General features: G+C 37.8%; 1 protein-coding gene across 1 annotated transcript; it reads right to left on the bottom strand.

The window, feature by feature from the left end:
• Nucleotides 1-1813: 1813 nt before the first annotated feature.
• Nucleotides 1814-10499, bottom strand: LOC142335933 (uncharacterized). The gene is made up of 2 exons (XM_075384338.1): nt 7293-10499; nt 1814-4067 (listed from the first exon to the last, which is right to left on the bottom strand). The coding sequence occupies exons 1-2, from the start codon at nt 10356-10358 to the stop codon at nt 1866-1868; spliced, it is 5268 nt and encodes a 1755-aa protein (XP_075240453.1). The 5' UTR covers nt 10359-10499; the 3' UTR covers nt 1814-1865.
• Between the last annotated feature and the right edge of the window lie 6810 nt (nt 10500-17309).

Here is a 17309-nt window from a genome sequence, read left to right as displayed (position 1 = left end):
CCGAACGTTTTTGTTGTGGTTATAACTTTAAATTTATTGTGAGACACCTGCGTTTACTCTGAAAGGAGCCGGTTATTTTCCTTTAACTTGAATCATAGTTCGTAAAATGCCTCTGAGATCCTGCCGATCTGTGTCGGTATTCGCTGGCCAGTTGCTATTCACAAGGATTTTCGACTCAAGCTATCAGGAGCTGCACTGAAGTCACAAACTACCAAAAACTAAACTTTGTCTGTATTCCTGATGCCTTTCGTTAAGCAGCTGGACGAAGAAAAATTGATCAGCGAAAGATTTTCCTGGCCTGAATCCTGCTAGTCTTAAAAAGCGTAATGTCATTTCTAGGGTCTTTGGGACCTTTCTGAGAGGCTTTCAAGAACTTTGTAAGCTATACAGTAAAGTGACATGCCTTGATAGTTATAGCAAACGGTGGTGTATCCTTTGCTATTAAGTCAGACGGTTGCTTCTTTCCCGTCGACCGGGGCTTCTTCATTTTATCAAATAACCCTGAAGAGTTGCAAATCTTCAGTGTCAAGAAGTCACAGAAATTGTTCTCTCCATATTTGCAGAATGTTCATCTGCAAGCCTCTCGCTGCTTATCGCTAACAAAAAACGCCTCGCCCTTGTGTTCCGTTTTGCTATCAAAAAAAGTCATGTCACGTTTAAACTTTGACATGATTACAATTTTCTGCAGCTCGCTGCACAGTTTGAGGTGAAGAGCCCGTTTGAATTTTTTGATGTGTGCTCAAATTTCCTGCGGGATCCTCCCACTTGGACGAACGGGTCGTTTGTTTGTATCAAACAAAGAGGTTCAGCTGAGATCTAGGATTTGAGCTTTCGTTTTCGGAAACCAGTGCTGGTGTCAACTGCTTTGTACAGCGCATCTTTCAGGAGTCTCAACGTGCCTTCTAACAAAATTGCAGGCGTCCTGTTCTTCAACTTCGCTGATTGGTGTTTGCCTCTTTTCGAGTGAAAAAGTTGAATGGTCGGACAAAATTAGCAGACAAAATTTCAGTAGTACAAAAATTGAATTAAAACCCAACAGAACTAATATAATTGGTACGAGCTTCTGAGAGTAAAAATTAAAAATCTCAACTCCTCATTTTAAATTATGCCCGCTAATCAAATTCTGTAAACAGTTAACTTTTAGGAACTATGTATTTTTTTTAAATTGCCCTCGCGTATTTATACCGCATTAAAAGAAGTCAGCTTGAAAATTTTCAAAAGTTCCGACAAATTTTAATCTTGATAATTTGGAAATAAAAACGTACTGATTACAGAATAAAAAAAGTATTGAGGCTGCTGGGCTATTTTGCATTTGGTCCGCTCGAATATTCGAGTGCAAGAAAAACTTCCAGTAACCAATAGATCTACTGCCTTTAAACATCCGACTAACGTAAGATTTTGAGATTTGCTCTCAAAAGACTGGATGGAGGAGGTTGGACAAGGTGAGTGTTGGTGGTGGGCTGAGCGGGGGATTATTTGGCGGTGGGGTGACTGAGGGGGGGCAAATTTAAGATTAAGAGCCACCTTTCACAACATTAAATAGTCTCCTCGAACAAATTCCGTGAGTCACATAATTAAAGACTAGTAAGGCTCTAAAAGAGCTCTGCCATTTAACTCTCTCTGGGCGTTACCTGTTTATCCCGTTTTTGAGGACAGGAAGTTAAACGGTTCAGACGTAAAACCGGAATAGCGTTAAAAAAGACCACAGGACTGATATAATTGCTACAAATATCGTTTGAGAGCAATTAACGACAAACGCTTTTTCCGTTCTCTCAAGATAATTTTGGTAAGCCTGCCTGCTGAAAAAACGTCATATTGCTGAGTTTTAATTTTGATTAGCGCTTTAAATTTACATTAATACATATTTACACGTGTATTTGCAGATTTTTATTCACACCCACTAAATTCTTGCTCACTCTAGTTTTGTCAAACCCGTACAAGTCTAAACTACGCAAACTCTTCACTTTCGATATCAACGCTTTCAAAGACTCAATCGATATTTTGGCCTGACATGACGATAGTTTTAGCTCCTCCAAAACTGGACAATGATCACGTATAACATTACATGCCTCGCTTGTCACATTTGTAGCCGACAGTCCCAACTTACGCATTATAACTCTGGTCTCAATGAGCAGCTTCTGAACACCTTCATCCGATATTCTGGAACATCCATCGACTTCCAAATTTGACAAATTCATGCAATAACCACCTAGATTTGCCATCGAATAGTCTGATAGTTGCGTGCAGTTACTCATGTTAAGAGAAGTTAGCCTTCGACAATAAAAGGACAACGAATAAATGGCTTCGTCTGTGATATTGCGACTACTGCGAATGTCAATTTCTCTCAGATCTTTCAGCGCCATTGCAATTTGTCGTAAAGTGTCATCTGTTACGTAAGGGATGTTTCCCAAGTGTAGCACTTGCATGTTAGGCGCCAAGGACGGCAGCTTTAGCAGAGAGCGATCTAATTTATAGCATCCGAATACAGTCAGCTTCTTCATTGTTTGACCGTGTTTCTCTAGGACTTGAGTGACGCAATCGTCTGTGATCGAGGCGCATCCATTTAGTGATAAACTTTCCAGCTGCCTTACGTGTTCGCCGAATGCAACTAACGTATGAGGACCTAAGTTAGACCAACTGGTATCCAAACTAACTAAATTTGAGCACCGTGTACCAGCGTGAACCAAGATTGTGTTGGCATTACAGTCTTTAGACGTACACCCTGCAATGTTTAGTTCCTGCAGGCTGTCGCTTATTTCTCTGAAAAATGTCCGAAGATGCTCGTCATTCACACCTTTGAAGTCACATTGGAGAAGAGACAGCGACTTCGGCTCCCTAACTTGAATTGATTTCAAATGATGAGGGTTCAACGTTTTTCCTTTCACGATAATTGTTCCCCACAACGTAAAATCACATGATAAATTGTACAGACTTCGACATGCCAGTCCTAGAGTACATCTGTCAGCTGGAGCTAGAAGGCTAAATATATAGAGCCACATTTCTGGTGGAATCGCCAGCCACATATTTGGTTCAGCGTTGTTTCTATTCATCGGTGAAGCCAAAAGGCTTCCACATTTTTGTCGTACTCCTGCATCACTCAAACTAGGTGTTGACAAGACTGATCTTTGAATCAAGGAAGCGTGAAGTTCCGTCAAATATTTCGAAAAGCGCTCTTCTTTTGGATTTCGGTGTCTCGGTGATGCATTGAGATTACTAGGAGAAGGCGATCTTGACTGCCTTTGCGCAGCATTTTGTCGCGGACTCGCCAAATTTGAAGGTGAATGCTGTGAATGGCGCACTCGCGCGGCGCTTACCGGGCTTGGGTTTCTTGTTTGGGTGGGGGCATTTCGGACTCGATTCCCGCTACTTGGCCTCACCAAATGAGGTGAGTTGGATCTGCTTTTGATCGCCACCCCTGCCAAATTAATGTTTTGAGACTGCAAAAGATTTGGGTTATCGGCAATATGTTTATTTTCTCGTGTTTGTGAAGTTCCCTTTTGTGGTACCTTAGGAGGTCCATGATGCCCTTTTTGTAGTGCTTCTTTCACATTTACTATCCTCGGTGCAGATGCAACACCTAGAGGTGAGTGTGCCGGTATTCTACTCTGTGGATTTGGGTTGACATATTGACCCTGAGAATTGGCTTGAGAGTTGGAAGTCGTTCTCTGGTTAATGGGTGCCTTATTCCCGTCTGAATTTCCTGGCAATTGAGCAGCTGCCGAAGTCTGTCGAGGTCTGCTTTCGATTGCTTCGGAGTCGCTTCCAGGTCCTTGAAAGTCAGGTGGTTGTAGCCGTGGAGACCTCTGTGGATCCGCTGCGTTGCCATTTGAACCTTGTCTAGGAGATACATTTGGACGAGAAACTTTCTGTTTTGGTGAACGAGAGCGACGATAGGATGGTCTACTCCGAGGTGAACCTGATCGATGTTGCACAGCCAAAGGCGACTTGGAGCCAGGCCGACTCCCTCGTGGGTTTAGCTGTGGTTGATTTGTCTGCAGATTCCGGTTTTGCCCTACTTTTAATTCATTAGTTGTATTGGTTGTCTCATTTCTTTTGTCCTCTTCCCTCTGCATCAGAAAAGTTCACATTAGACCCCTTAGTTACATGGCTACTTCAATCAATGCCGCTCATTCAATGCCGCGCGTGCATTGTATTTAATTTGCACGTGCCATTTACTGTAGCTTTAAAGGGTGACATCTGATAACAAGTGGGTTGAGTGCAGCCTTACTGGTGATATGATTTATTATAATTTTGATCTTACAAGATAAGCCGAGAAATCATAGCCCCCATCTCTCCCACTGCAACCCCCATTATGGTATATTTACGGTAATAGGGTGATGGTATATTTACCGTTTACGGTATATAGAAAACCCAAAATACTAATATTGTTTGCAAACGCCAACATTTTCCACAAGCCGATATTTCTACTCATCAAGAATGACCAAGCAAACACATCTTTACTAGCTTTCACAATCAAAAATTTCATTCGATTTTTTACGTTAGTTATCTTCCCTCCCCCAGTACGTTATGCTGACCCTGGCGTCAAAAACATTGTTACTAAGATTTTAGATTTTGAAAGAAAAGTGAGGCAAAGATATTTTGGATCTATTCTGTTTCGCCCCCCCCCCCCCCGTGTTTTTATGACCCCAGTTACAAACTATATGTCATTATATAGCACGTTACTATGCAAGAAAATAACACCTGCGCCTGGGGGTCATAAAAAATTCATGATCACTAAGCTGGGGGGGGGGGCGAATATGTTATCCCGGAATTTTGTATAAAAATGGTATCTTTCCCGTTTGTGCCGCGGGTAGGCGAATATGTTATCCCGGAATTTTGTATAAAAATGGTATCTTTCCCGTTTGTGCCCCCCAGGACGTTTTGCACCCCAGTAATAGAGCACGTGACGGGTCTTTTCCATTATAGCCCCCCCCCCCATAATGGTATAATTACCATGATTGAAGGGGGGTCTTTTCCGTTTGTGCACCCCAGTACGTTATGCTCCCCCGTTACAGAGCACGTGCCATTACATAGTAAATCATCATATATGGCACGTGTCTCTGGGGGGGGGGGGGGGGGGGGTACAAATAATATGCACCCATTAAGCTGGGGCACACACGGAAAAGATCCGAGGAGCTATAGGTTATGTGACCACTAAGTTGAGGAGGCTATAATGGGAAAGACCCCAAGTGAGAGTACATAGTAAATCATTATGACACGTGCTTTTGGGGGTGCAAATAATATGCATCCACTAAGCTGCGGGGTACAAACGGAAAAATCTATTTCATTTATAAAAGGCACAGCATAATATCATCAGAAACGCTTTTTTGGACTTACTCCGTTTGTGCCCCTCCACCAATCTTATTGGGTGCATATTATGTGTACACCCGCAGACGCCATATTTTTTACAATGATTTACCATGCAATGTCACGTGCTCTAAAAGTGGGGGTGCATAACTTCCTGGAGGTGCAAAACGTCCAGGGGGCACAAACGGAAATGACACCATTTTTGGATCTGTTCAGTTTGTGCCCCCCTCCTCAGTACGTAATGCGGCCCCCAGTTTCAGAGCACGTGTCATTACATAGTAAATCATTAAGTAAAAATATGGCACGAGCGTCTGGGGGGTGCAAATATGCACCCACTAAGCTGGAGGCACAAAAGGAAATGATACCTTTTTTTTTACAAAAAACCGTGATGAGATATTCGCCTACCCACTTTTAACTCGTCAAATAAATATTGCAAGTATACACTATCATTGCCTCACTTTTCTTTCAAAATCTAAAGTTGTAAATTTTTCGTTTAACCCCCCCCCCCCAGAAGCACGTGGGGCTTAAACCCTTGTTAAGCCCCCCCCCCCTCCAAATTAATTGCACCCCCCAGAAGCACGTGCAATATTTTTACAAAATGATTTATCTTGAAATGACACGTGCTCTGTAATTGGGGGACCATAACGTACTGGGGGGCACAAACGGAAAAGATCCCTAAAATCTTAGCAATATTTTCAACGCCAGTAATATTCAAAAATGACTCTAACAGAGGAAAACTTGGTTTTGTATTGTATTCGTTTTGAATGAAAAAACAGCCTAACCTTTGCAAAAAAAATGAAAAATTAGTAAAGCTCTTCCACGACCGTACACGAGATACTAATGCTAGGAGTGAAAATTGAAGTATAAAATGTTGAACATAACAGACTACGCACACATTCAACTGATTATATCGGAGGTTGCCTCCGTCTGTTCGCCTTGTAGTAGTGAGAAATTCACAACGGGACATCAACTGACGTTATTAAGTTTTTTTAAAGTTTTTTTTAGTCAATTAGTTAAGCTTGATTAAAAATTCAAAGTTTAGCTGATTAAGAGAATAATTGAGATAACGCAACACTCCAAGAGACAAAGTCAGAAAAAAAGACCAACAGGACTAATACAATTGATACAAACTTTGTTTGAGAGCAATTAAGCAGTCAGATAAGTTTTTCAGAAGAGACACACTCGACACTTCATTCGCGGGTAATCAAAAACTATCGTTTGGCTGCAATAGAGAAAAATGCATTGTATTTTCTGATTGAGCAACTGCGTGATAAAGCTATCAGACAAACGTCGGGCGAATTCCTCTCAAAAGACTGGCGAGCCGTTGACTTCCATCAATAGCTAGATGTGTTTAGAGAGGCTGCTAGTAAAGCTTAACTGAACTAGAAGGGGAAAAGAAAGGGCGCGCACTGGGGTTTTGGGGTGAGGGGGTCTAAACCGACAAACAACTAACCCTCACATCATGATTCTATGCTTTGTAAGATCAGCAGCTTCGGTGATTCGAGCAACTAGTAACTAGTAAAACTCTAAGATAACTGCTCGGCGACTTAATGCCTTCCGGGCTTTAATTGGAATGCCCACGGCCTACGGGGAATGATCAGATGCAGTTGACTAATCTACTTAGAAATTAGGCTCGCCGATTGTAGGTTAACTAAGCTCAAAGAAAAGGTAAAGCCTTAGTTTTTTGTGTAAGACAGATTTTATGAAAATCATGCATTTTCGAACGTCTACATGATGGGGGTCAACAGAAAATACTGTCTGCCTTAACGATTTGAACTGAGCATTTAGTGACGAACAGTGTAAGCTAATGAGGAACGTTTTGTTAAACTGAACATAATTGACTTCAAGTTTTCTTTTATCGGAACGATTCGGTAAAAAGCTCTTTGAGCTTTGTAATCTCTTCACAGAACAGATGAAAAACCTGGCAGTCATGATCGGGTGTTTAGCGATGAACAGAAACTATTTTAAAAAATGGTATTGCTTACCTTTAAACTGGTGCGTGTATGCTTGTAGGCCCTGATTTTTGCAAAATTGGTTGGAATGCTGGACGCTAATTGCACTGCCTCGTTAAGGCATGATTCTTCGGCATTGACACTTTCAAGAACCATGCCCCGAGATGTTTCGCTTCCATCTTTGCACATATCACGCACAGTTTCTCCACCAAATTTGTCGGCAACAATTTGATCTAATTCTTCGAAACCGATTGGTAGTCCTTTAGCTTTCCGTTTCTCTTCAGCTGCCGATAGAACACTGTCCTGATAAGGGTTCACGAATTCTTTAAACGTGAGAAAATCATCGACAGAACTTTTCATAATATACTGGTTTTTCTGGCCAATTGGTCGCACAGCCGAAATCTTTCGATCCGGTTCATCGTATAATTTATCTATCAGACTATCAGCACTTCCCGATTCGACTTCAATATTCTCACAGTCACTTTTCTCGTTCATTTGAGGGTCTTTTTCATCGCTTTTAACTTTTTCATCGTTGTCAATTCTAGAAAGTTCTCTCCTGGAAGTGAAAAGAAATTCTGCAATGCTATCATGCGTATCATTCAGAGATAGCTTTGACGTTGATCCCTCAATTCGTGAAAAGGCCTCTGAAATTGACCTTAGCGTCTCAGGCATGAATGTCGACACGGAAACAATGCTCTCTGCATCATCATCGTCTTCCGCATGCAAATCATTATGATCCAGCTTTCGCTCAGTTTCTTTGCTTCTATACGTTTCTAAAAGCAATGACTCGTGCATAGCTTTACCATTTTCCTCACTCACAAACTCCCGCTTAGTATCATCCAGATAATCATCGGTAACGTTATTAACAATCCCTCCGGATTCCGTTCTGAATGACGTTTCACCTCGGAAGCTTTTCAAATCCCAAGAAGCCGAGGTGCTGTTCAATGCTACCGGAGTATCAACAGTATCCGTCAGTTGACCCGTATTTTGCAAACTATGAGTCAGAGAAGTCGTCACTGGCTTCGAAAACAAAAAATCTTCAGCTAAATCGTTCAATTCTGCATAATACTTCATCTTGCCACCGCCTCCAAACTTAAAATCCGTTTCCGAGTCACAAACTTCTTTCGCTTTAGAAGTTGTCTTGACATCAGAGTTGTCAGTATCTGAGGGTTTGCTTTCATTTTTCTTTCTAAGCTGCGACAAGTTCTCTTTCTCTAGAAACGTATCACTATCCGAATCCAGAAATTTGCTTCTCTTTGACTTATCGGTTGTTTCAGCTGGTTTATTTTGAGTCATAGTCTTATATTTGAGATACTTCTGGTATGGTGACAATAACTTCCACTCTTCCATGCTCACCTTCCAAAATCTTTCAAACTCATCGTCGCTTGATTCCGCTTTGCCCGCTTTCTTTCTAGTACTGCCGTGGTGATTACGTTTTGACTGCTCTCCGTTAACACTTCGACACTTCTTGGCTGATTGCTTCTGTTCACTCTCATTCTTTACTTTCTGATTCAAGTTGCTGCCTTTTCTCAGATAAACTGGCATCGGCTTAGGTATACCATAACAACTATCAGACAAATTGCTATCACTTGATGATTTTTCATCCCTGAAAGTTACACGCCTCGACGTCGAAGGTGTCCGCGGAGTTTTTCCTGTTCTGCGTTGGGTGGTTCTTGATCGCAATGCAGACACTTGCGGTACGCTTTGAGGTTTCTCAATGTCCTCCAAAAGTACAGTTGCTTTCCTCGAAGACGCCATATTTTCACTTCCTCTGAAAGTCTGCATTTGGTTTTCAACTTCATTCGCTTCTTCATTTTCATCGCAACTGTTGTAGATTGGACTTCGAATCTGTTGCCCAATGGGTCGAAATGTCAATGGACTTATTCGTGACTCACAATTTTCAAAATTTTCCATTTCACTGTTAAAACTACGCCTGTCTCCATACCCTAAATCAATTGGGTGAAACAATTTCCCAGAGTTACTAGAAGTCAACAACAGGTCTCTTTCACCAGTGATAACAATTTGAGTAGAACCTTCTTTAGTAACTGCGTCCGAAATGGTGGGCAGCGATTCTGTTGCAATATCTGGCAGCTGCTTGTTACTCTTGACTAATATATGAGCTTGATGACTATCAGTCAGTTCCTCTGTCAAACAATCGACTTTTAACTCCCTTTCACTAATTCTTATTTGGTCACTTTCGCTTTTCTTCTCACGATGATTATCACATGCAGAGGAAATCTGTGGTTTCATTTCATCAGTTGGATCCGTATTTTTTGTGAAATCAGCCAAATTTTTTGGTTCGAAGGGAGCATTCGAATTACCGTTTAGTGATTTTTCTGAGGTCTGTTGCTTTGAAAACAACAGCGATGCCAAGTATGGATCACTTTTACACATTTCTAATGTTTTGTCCGAAAAATGTTCCCGTTTCATTACAACTGGACTATGGTCAGTAGTTACGCGATGCACGTTTCTTCCGTTTGAAATCACAGATGTCCTCACAACCCAATCGTTTTCGGCAGGATTTTTGTAAGTCACGGGCGAATTCACTCGTTTGGAAGCCCAGCTTTGCATATTTCGACTTTTATCTGAACGAGGCGTTGATTCTTTGCTTAATCGTCCAGATGACGCAAAGCTAATTAAATTCTTCGGCGATGAAACTTGCTTACGGTCGGAATTTTTGTGAATTTCGCTTTTTTTGGAATTATCTTTTGAGGTTTCTGCTTCTAACTTACCGTGATTGAATTTTTCTTCATTTACTTGATCGTATTGTGTGCCCGTATCTCGTGCCTCCTTAACTACAGTCTGAGCCAACTTGCTTTTGTGATTTGTCTTCTCACCTGCTGCTTTTGGAGATTTTTCGGCAAAAGTGGTTTTTGTTTTCGATGGGTGACTAGCATCACGATTCGGCATATGAGTTTTATTTTGAAACGATGAAGCTTTCAAGCCCCACAAATTAAGCATTGTAGGATTTACATTTGAGGGTATTGAATTGAGGTACTGGTTAGTACAGCCTGATGACTTAGACATTTCCGACGATTCGCGATTCTCCAACCGATATGTTACCTTTCCTTTCCTGTCGAGCGTTATATCAAGATCCATTCTTTACGGTCTACGAGTAACATCTAACCCACTGAAATAATTAATTTTATCTTCGCAAAAGGTAAAAAAATTTGATTTTCATAGTTCTTGCTATAATCATATAGGTTGTTCTAGCACAAATGCCGGCGAACTAGAAGTAAATGCGGCAAAACTGCTCAGTAAAATTCAGTAAAGCAGCGCTAGTCAATTCCCTGTATTACTTTACTGCACGTCAAAGTAAAAAAGTGAATTAAAAACCTTGCTCCTCTACCCAAAACTGGATGAATATTGGCTGTTCCAGCTATACGTCAGCTTATAGCAGTTTGTAATTTCATAATTTATCAACGAAAAGAAGATAATAGGTGGCAGATTACCAGAAAATAACCGCAACTGATTGGTAGATTTTCAGTCTCTAAAAGATAGTAAAAGAAACAGACCAAAAAAACTTATTTTTATTAAATGCTGTGATGTAAGATTTCAACTAAGAACTTGCATAACTTATTGCTGCTTCTATTAGCTGCTCTCAAATAAGCTTCAATTTGAGTGGAACACACACACACAATTGAAGGTATCTCTTTGAATTATAGCAGAGAAAAGTCAATTTCAGAGAGCTGAAGTCAATCTTGAGAGTGAGTCACATGTTACCAAAAACTTATTCACGCGAAAGAAAAAAAACTCTTGTCACTAAAATGACTTCACGCACGCAATTCAGTTGAAATTGTATGAAAGAATGAACAAGACGCCGATTTAAACTGATTGTGACGTCATATGGTCGTAACAAAAATCTTGACGAAAACATAACCAGAAGAATTCCGGAAACGACTCGCAGAGTAGTCTCTGCCACGATAATTACCGAAGATAATTACCATTCAAATTAAGGGGAACCTAATAAGACGACGAATAAAGCAGAACAAAAAACAAAAAATATCCCACCAAACCAACTGAACTGAGAAAAAATAGAAAAAGTCAATCCTTTTTACATAAATTTAATAATTTCACAATAAAAAAAATCAAGCAATTGAAAACATCAAATTCTCGCAGAGCCGAAGACAAGTTATTTTAGGCTCTCCAGGAAAAATGAAAAATGGCATGAAATTGGCAAAAAATTGTTGCAAAATTCTTTCTATCAATTTACATCAATTTTCCTTAATTTTTCTCAATGAAAACATTTATGCAAACAATATTCAACTAGTTACATAGAATACTTTGAGCAATTGCCGTCATTTTTTCCCCTATGAACACGGTAAAAAAACAATTGCCAAAAAGTTAATCGATTCGAAAAAAAAGACAGAACAGAACAAAATTCAAAGACCAAAATCATCTGTTACTGTGTACTCCAGTCCCAAAATGCAGAAAAAAAAATGTCAGTCAAAACTCTTGCAAGCGAATTTTGTCAGTGCCGCATTATATTGAATGAAATCAGTTGCAAACAAAAAATGAAAAAATCTAAGAAAGGCAAACCATTTTTTTTTTAAAAAAATGAAGTAATTTAGAATGCCGAGAAAACAGACATAAAAAAGACGAACAAATATAAAGACTCGTACATTTTGACAGTTGCAAAGAAATCGAAAATGGACGTGGAAAAACACAGACTTCTCATTCTCTAACATTCCATTCTCAGAACTATTAAATAACCAATATTTTGTCTACAAACAAAATGAAAACAGTTCGAAGACTCGAAACATTAAAACAATCGGAAAAAAAGCTGTGAAAAATTTGTTAAAACTTCAATTATAAGTTTCCACTGAATCGAAAATACTCAGTCACCAAAACAATCACTTATTAAAAACACGAAATCCAAACCTCTGACCGTGCACATAAACACATTTTATAATAATCAAAACCAATAAAAACAAAAAAACTCAAAAAACAGACAAACAGCCAAAATCGGATTGGTATGTGCAGTTATATTTGAAAAAAACCTCATGTCAAAAACGGCATAAAATTCACAAGTTATCAAAAAAACGTTACGTTATACAATGAGGAACAAACAACTAAAACAGCCAGAAATGATAATTTTGTGCCAATTTTAATCTTCAAACGCTTTATTAGATGAAAACATTCAATAATCAAAACCAATAAAAACAAAACTTTTTAAAAACAGAACCACAACCAAAATCGGATTAGTATGTCAAGTTATATTTGAAAAAAAACGGTCATGTCGAAAACGGCATAAAATTCACAAGTTATCAAAAATACGTTACCTTTTACGCTGATTTGTTCAACAACTGTTTGCTCAGATATCCAAAAATGAACAAATAATAACAAGCCCAAAAAAACGATGAATGTGTGCAAATTTAACTCTTCAAACGCTTAATTGGGAACTCAAAAACATTTCCTTATCAGTTTCACAGGGTTAGATATACGTCAGCTTAAAGCAGTTTGTAATTTCATAATTTATCAACGAAAAGAAGAATATAGCTGGCAGATTACCAGAAAATAGCCGCATAGCTGGTAGATTTTCAGTCTCTAAATGATAGTAAAAGAAACAGAGCAAAAATAACTTATTTTTTATTAAATGCTGTGATGTAATATTTCAATTAAGAACTTGCATAACATATTGCTGCTTCTATTAGCTGCCCTCAAATAAGCATCAATTTGAGTGGAACACACACACAATTGAAGGTATCTCTTTGAATTATAGCAGAGAAAAGTCAATTTCAGAGAGCTGAAGTCAATCTTGAGAGTGAGTCACATGTTACCAAAAACTTATTCACGCGAAAGAAAAAAAACTCTTGTCACTAATATGACTTCACGCACGCAATTCAGTTGAAATTGTATGAAAGAATGAACAAGACGCCGATTTAAACTGATTGTGACGTCATATGGTCGTAACAAAAATCTTGACGAAAACATAACCAGAAGAATTCTGGAAACGACTCGCAGAGTAGCCTCTGCCAAGATAATTAACATTTAAATTAATTGGGACCTAATAAGACGACGTATAAAACAGAACAAAAGTCAAAAAAATATCCCATCAAACCAACTGAACAGAGAAAAAATAGAAAAATTCAATCCCTATTACATAAATTTAATAATTTCTCAATAAAAAAAATCCAGCAAATTGAAAACATCAAATTCTCGCAGAGCCGAAGACAAGTTATTTTAGGCTCTCCAGGAAAAATGAAAAATGGTATGAAATTGGCAAAAAAAATGTTGCAAAGTTCTTTCTATCAATTTACATCAATTTTCCTTAATTTTTCTCAGTGAAAACATTTATGCAAACAATATTCAACTAGTTACATAAAATACTTAGAGCATTTGCCGTCATTTTACTTCCCTATGAACGCGGTAAAAAAAATGGCAAAAAGTAAATAGATTCGAAAAAAAGGAGACAGAACAGAACAAAATTCAAAAACCAAAATTGTCTGTTACTGTGTACTCCAGTCCCAAAGGTTTGCAGAAAAATATGTCAGTCAAAATTCTTGCAAGTGAATTTTGTCAGTGCCGCATTACATTAAATGAAATCAGTTGCAAACAAAACATGAAAAAATCTAAGAAAGGCACACCAATTTTTTAAAAAAATAACGAAGCATTTTAGAATAACGAAACATAGCTGGCAGATTGCCCGAAAATAGCCGCAATAGATTCGTAGATCGGCAGTCTAAAAAAACAGTAAAAAATGCAGACCAAAAAAATCGTCTTTTCATTGAAGGCTGATCTGTTATATTTTGATTAAAAATCTGTATAAATTATTGCTGCCTCTATTAACTGATCTCAAATAACCTTCATTTAGAGTGACACACACCCATTTGACCTTATCTCTTTGATTTAAAGTAAATAAAAGTCAATTTCAAAGTGAGGAAGTCATTTATGAGAGTGAGGTAAGTCAAGTGTGACCAAAAATTTAATCACGCGCATGAACAAAAAAACTCGTTCCACTAAGAGCGAAAAATGACGTCACACATGCAATTCAGTTGAAATTGCATGAACGAATGAACAAAAAGTGGCTGTGACGTCATATGGTCGTAACAAAAATCATGACGACGAAAAAAAAAACCAAGAGAAGGCCAATAATAGCCCCAGCAATCGCTGTGCGGCTATTAAAAAACAGATGTGAAAAAGACGAACAAATATAAACATTCGTACATTTTGACAGTTGAAAAGAAATCGACAAAAATGATGTGAAAAAACACAGACTTCTCATTCTCTAACATTCCATTCTCAGAACTATTAAATAACCAATATTTTGTCTACAAACAAAATGAAAACAGTTCGAAGACTCGAAACATTAAAACAATCGGAAAAAAAGCTGTCAAAAATTTGTTAAAACTTCAATTATAAGTTTCCACTGAATCGAAAATACTCAGTCACCAAAACAATCACTTATTAAAAACACGAAATCCAAACCTCTGACCGTGCACATAAACACATTTTATAATAATCAAAAACAATAAAAACAAAAAAACTCAAAAAACAGACAAACAGCCAAAATCGGATTGGTATGTGCAGTTATATTTGAAAAAAACCTCATGTCAAAAACGGCATAAAATTCACAAGTTATCAAAAAAACGTTACGTTATACAATGAGGAACAAACAACTAAAACAGCCAGAAATGATAAATTTGTGCCAATGTTACTCTTCAAACGCTTTATTAGATGAAAACATTCAATAATCAAAACCAATAAAAACAAAAATTTTTTAAAACAGAACCACAACCAAAATCGGATTAGTATGTGCACAGTTATATTTGAAAAAAAAACTTCATGTCATAAACGGCATAATATTCACAAGCTATAAAAAATACGTTACCTTATACACTGATTTGTTACACAACTGTTTGCTTAGATATCGAAAAATAAACAAATTATAGAAAAAAGCCCAAAAAATGATTAAAGTGTGCCAATTTTACTCTTCAAACGCTTAATTGGGAACTCGAAAACATTTCCTTTTCAGTTTCACAGGGTTAGATAATAAAGCAGCATCGATCAAAACCTATTTATTCAAAAATCAATTAACAAGTAAAAAAAAGGGTTTAAAATTGTCATCTATATTTTGTTGGTTTAAAATTGTCATCTATAAAATTGCATATTTAGATGCACGAATGAAAAAATTAGACTCAGTGGTTTTCAGGTTGGATCTGCGAATTTCATCGGTATCGAAAGCTTCTCTTTTTATGCTGTATCCCGCAGACAAGTTCAAGCGCAACACATCCGATATAGGAAAACTAAAACATCCATTAAGCAGTTTGTTCAACATCAAATATCCTTTAATTCGGGCATCATTGATATCGGAAGAAGTTTTTTCAATAATTCGTAAGAGCCACTGATGCATATTATGGCGCTACTAACACCCGGAAAGCTCATTTTTGTTCTTATAAGAGTCATAATATTAGCATAGCTGCCCATCTAGAGCTTTGAAGCTAACTAAATGCAAGCATATTACACAAAAACCTTTAAATTACCTTGGAAAAATTAAACGCTTGCACTTGGCTTTTCTTGATATCATCGTAAACGTGAGCAACAAACATAATATTACCTGTCATTGGTATCAACAACAAACTGACACAGGAATAATACTGAATTTTCTCAGATGTGCACCACTTCAGCACAAGAAAATTCTGATTCAGTTGACGGTTAACAGGGTTTATAACGCAACATCTAATTGTTGTTGTTGTGACTTTTCGGCATCAAGCCGAGGGGATTTCTCCCATAGAAGTTTTGGTCTTGATTCCACTATTTTCTGCAATCGGAGCAATCACAGAAAAAAGTCCATGTACACAACTACTCTTTCGTTGAAGTTCAACATCAGACGGTCCCACATGAATGACAGAATACGTCTTTTGAGTCCCAAAGGCTGGGAAAAGTCTATCTCTTCAGGCAGATTGTTGGCTTTGGATCAGACGCTTGAAAAGAACAAGACATGCTGTACCAAAAATCAGGATTCATATTAATGGTCCCGAAAATAGTGAACCAGACCTTAGAAAAGATAATAATTGGCTATAAAGATCAATTGACAACAACACCAAAAAGCATAAAAAAACCAGACTACATCTCATGATGAACAAATAATTTTTCTACAAAGCAGAGGTAACCATACAAAAAACTTTGCAAGCAAAGTGAAGAAACTTTGTGAATTGCAAGTGGTATTCATAAAGCAAAAATTAAGATCGTGCCTCCCCAAACTAAAATCATTTTTCGATAGAAGCCTGAAATCCCACGTGGTAAATGAGATAAACTGTAATGAATGCGGATCGCTCAATCTTGGGCAGAAAAGCCGGCAAATTAACTCAAAGATATCAAAACATTAAAAGGATTCACATTTGGGTCAATATCTTGTTGGCTGTGGTGGCTTCACGAATGACAAGGCTCTAGACGCCTCTTGCACAGTTGACGAACTCATGACCATCGAAGCTATATACATCAGCAAGTTGAAACCGGGACAAAACACACGCAACGAATATAGAAGGCAAGAACTCAACCTGAAACTTTAGTTCAAATCATAATTTTGGCTTGGGAGAGAAATAGGGCAACAAAAAATTTTGTGCATGACAAAACCAAATGTGCAAAACCCCCAAAAGAAAGAGGGCTACTTGCCTGAGGGCTAACTCGGAATTAACCCAGAAACACAACAACAAGGCCAAAAACGATACATCGGAAATAGGAACGTTTTTAAACAAATTGATAATAGATGTTAAAGCGAAGTTATAAAAAGGCTTAGTATTCCATATTGAGCAAAAAATTGATTAAATTTTTAAGATAGTTTCTAGAACTGTTTAAATTGTGATCTCAGATAAATGTAAACAATATTCTTTGTATCTTTTAATAATTTGCGAAACAGTTCTAATCTGACGATGAACGTAAAGCTCAATTTTGTTTGCTTTATTTATCATTATTATTTCATATTTGACAAATTAATTTTTTCTTCAACAATATAATTTATCTTAACCAAATTTTTTAAAATAATACTACAGAATTTTAGAGAAAAATACAATTCTATTTGAACAAAGTGGTAAGTCTTTGTGTATGAGT

This window comes from Convolutriloba macropyga, chromosome 1, assembly GCF_964194025.1.
Source record: "Convolutriloba macropyga chromosome 1, txConMacr16.3, whole genome shotgun sequence".
Lineage (NCBI taxonomy): Eukaryota > Metazoa > Xenacoelomorpha > Acoela > Convolutidae > Convolutriloba > Convolutriloba macropyga.
This window is presented reverse-complemented; position numbering and strand designations above follow the sequence as displayed.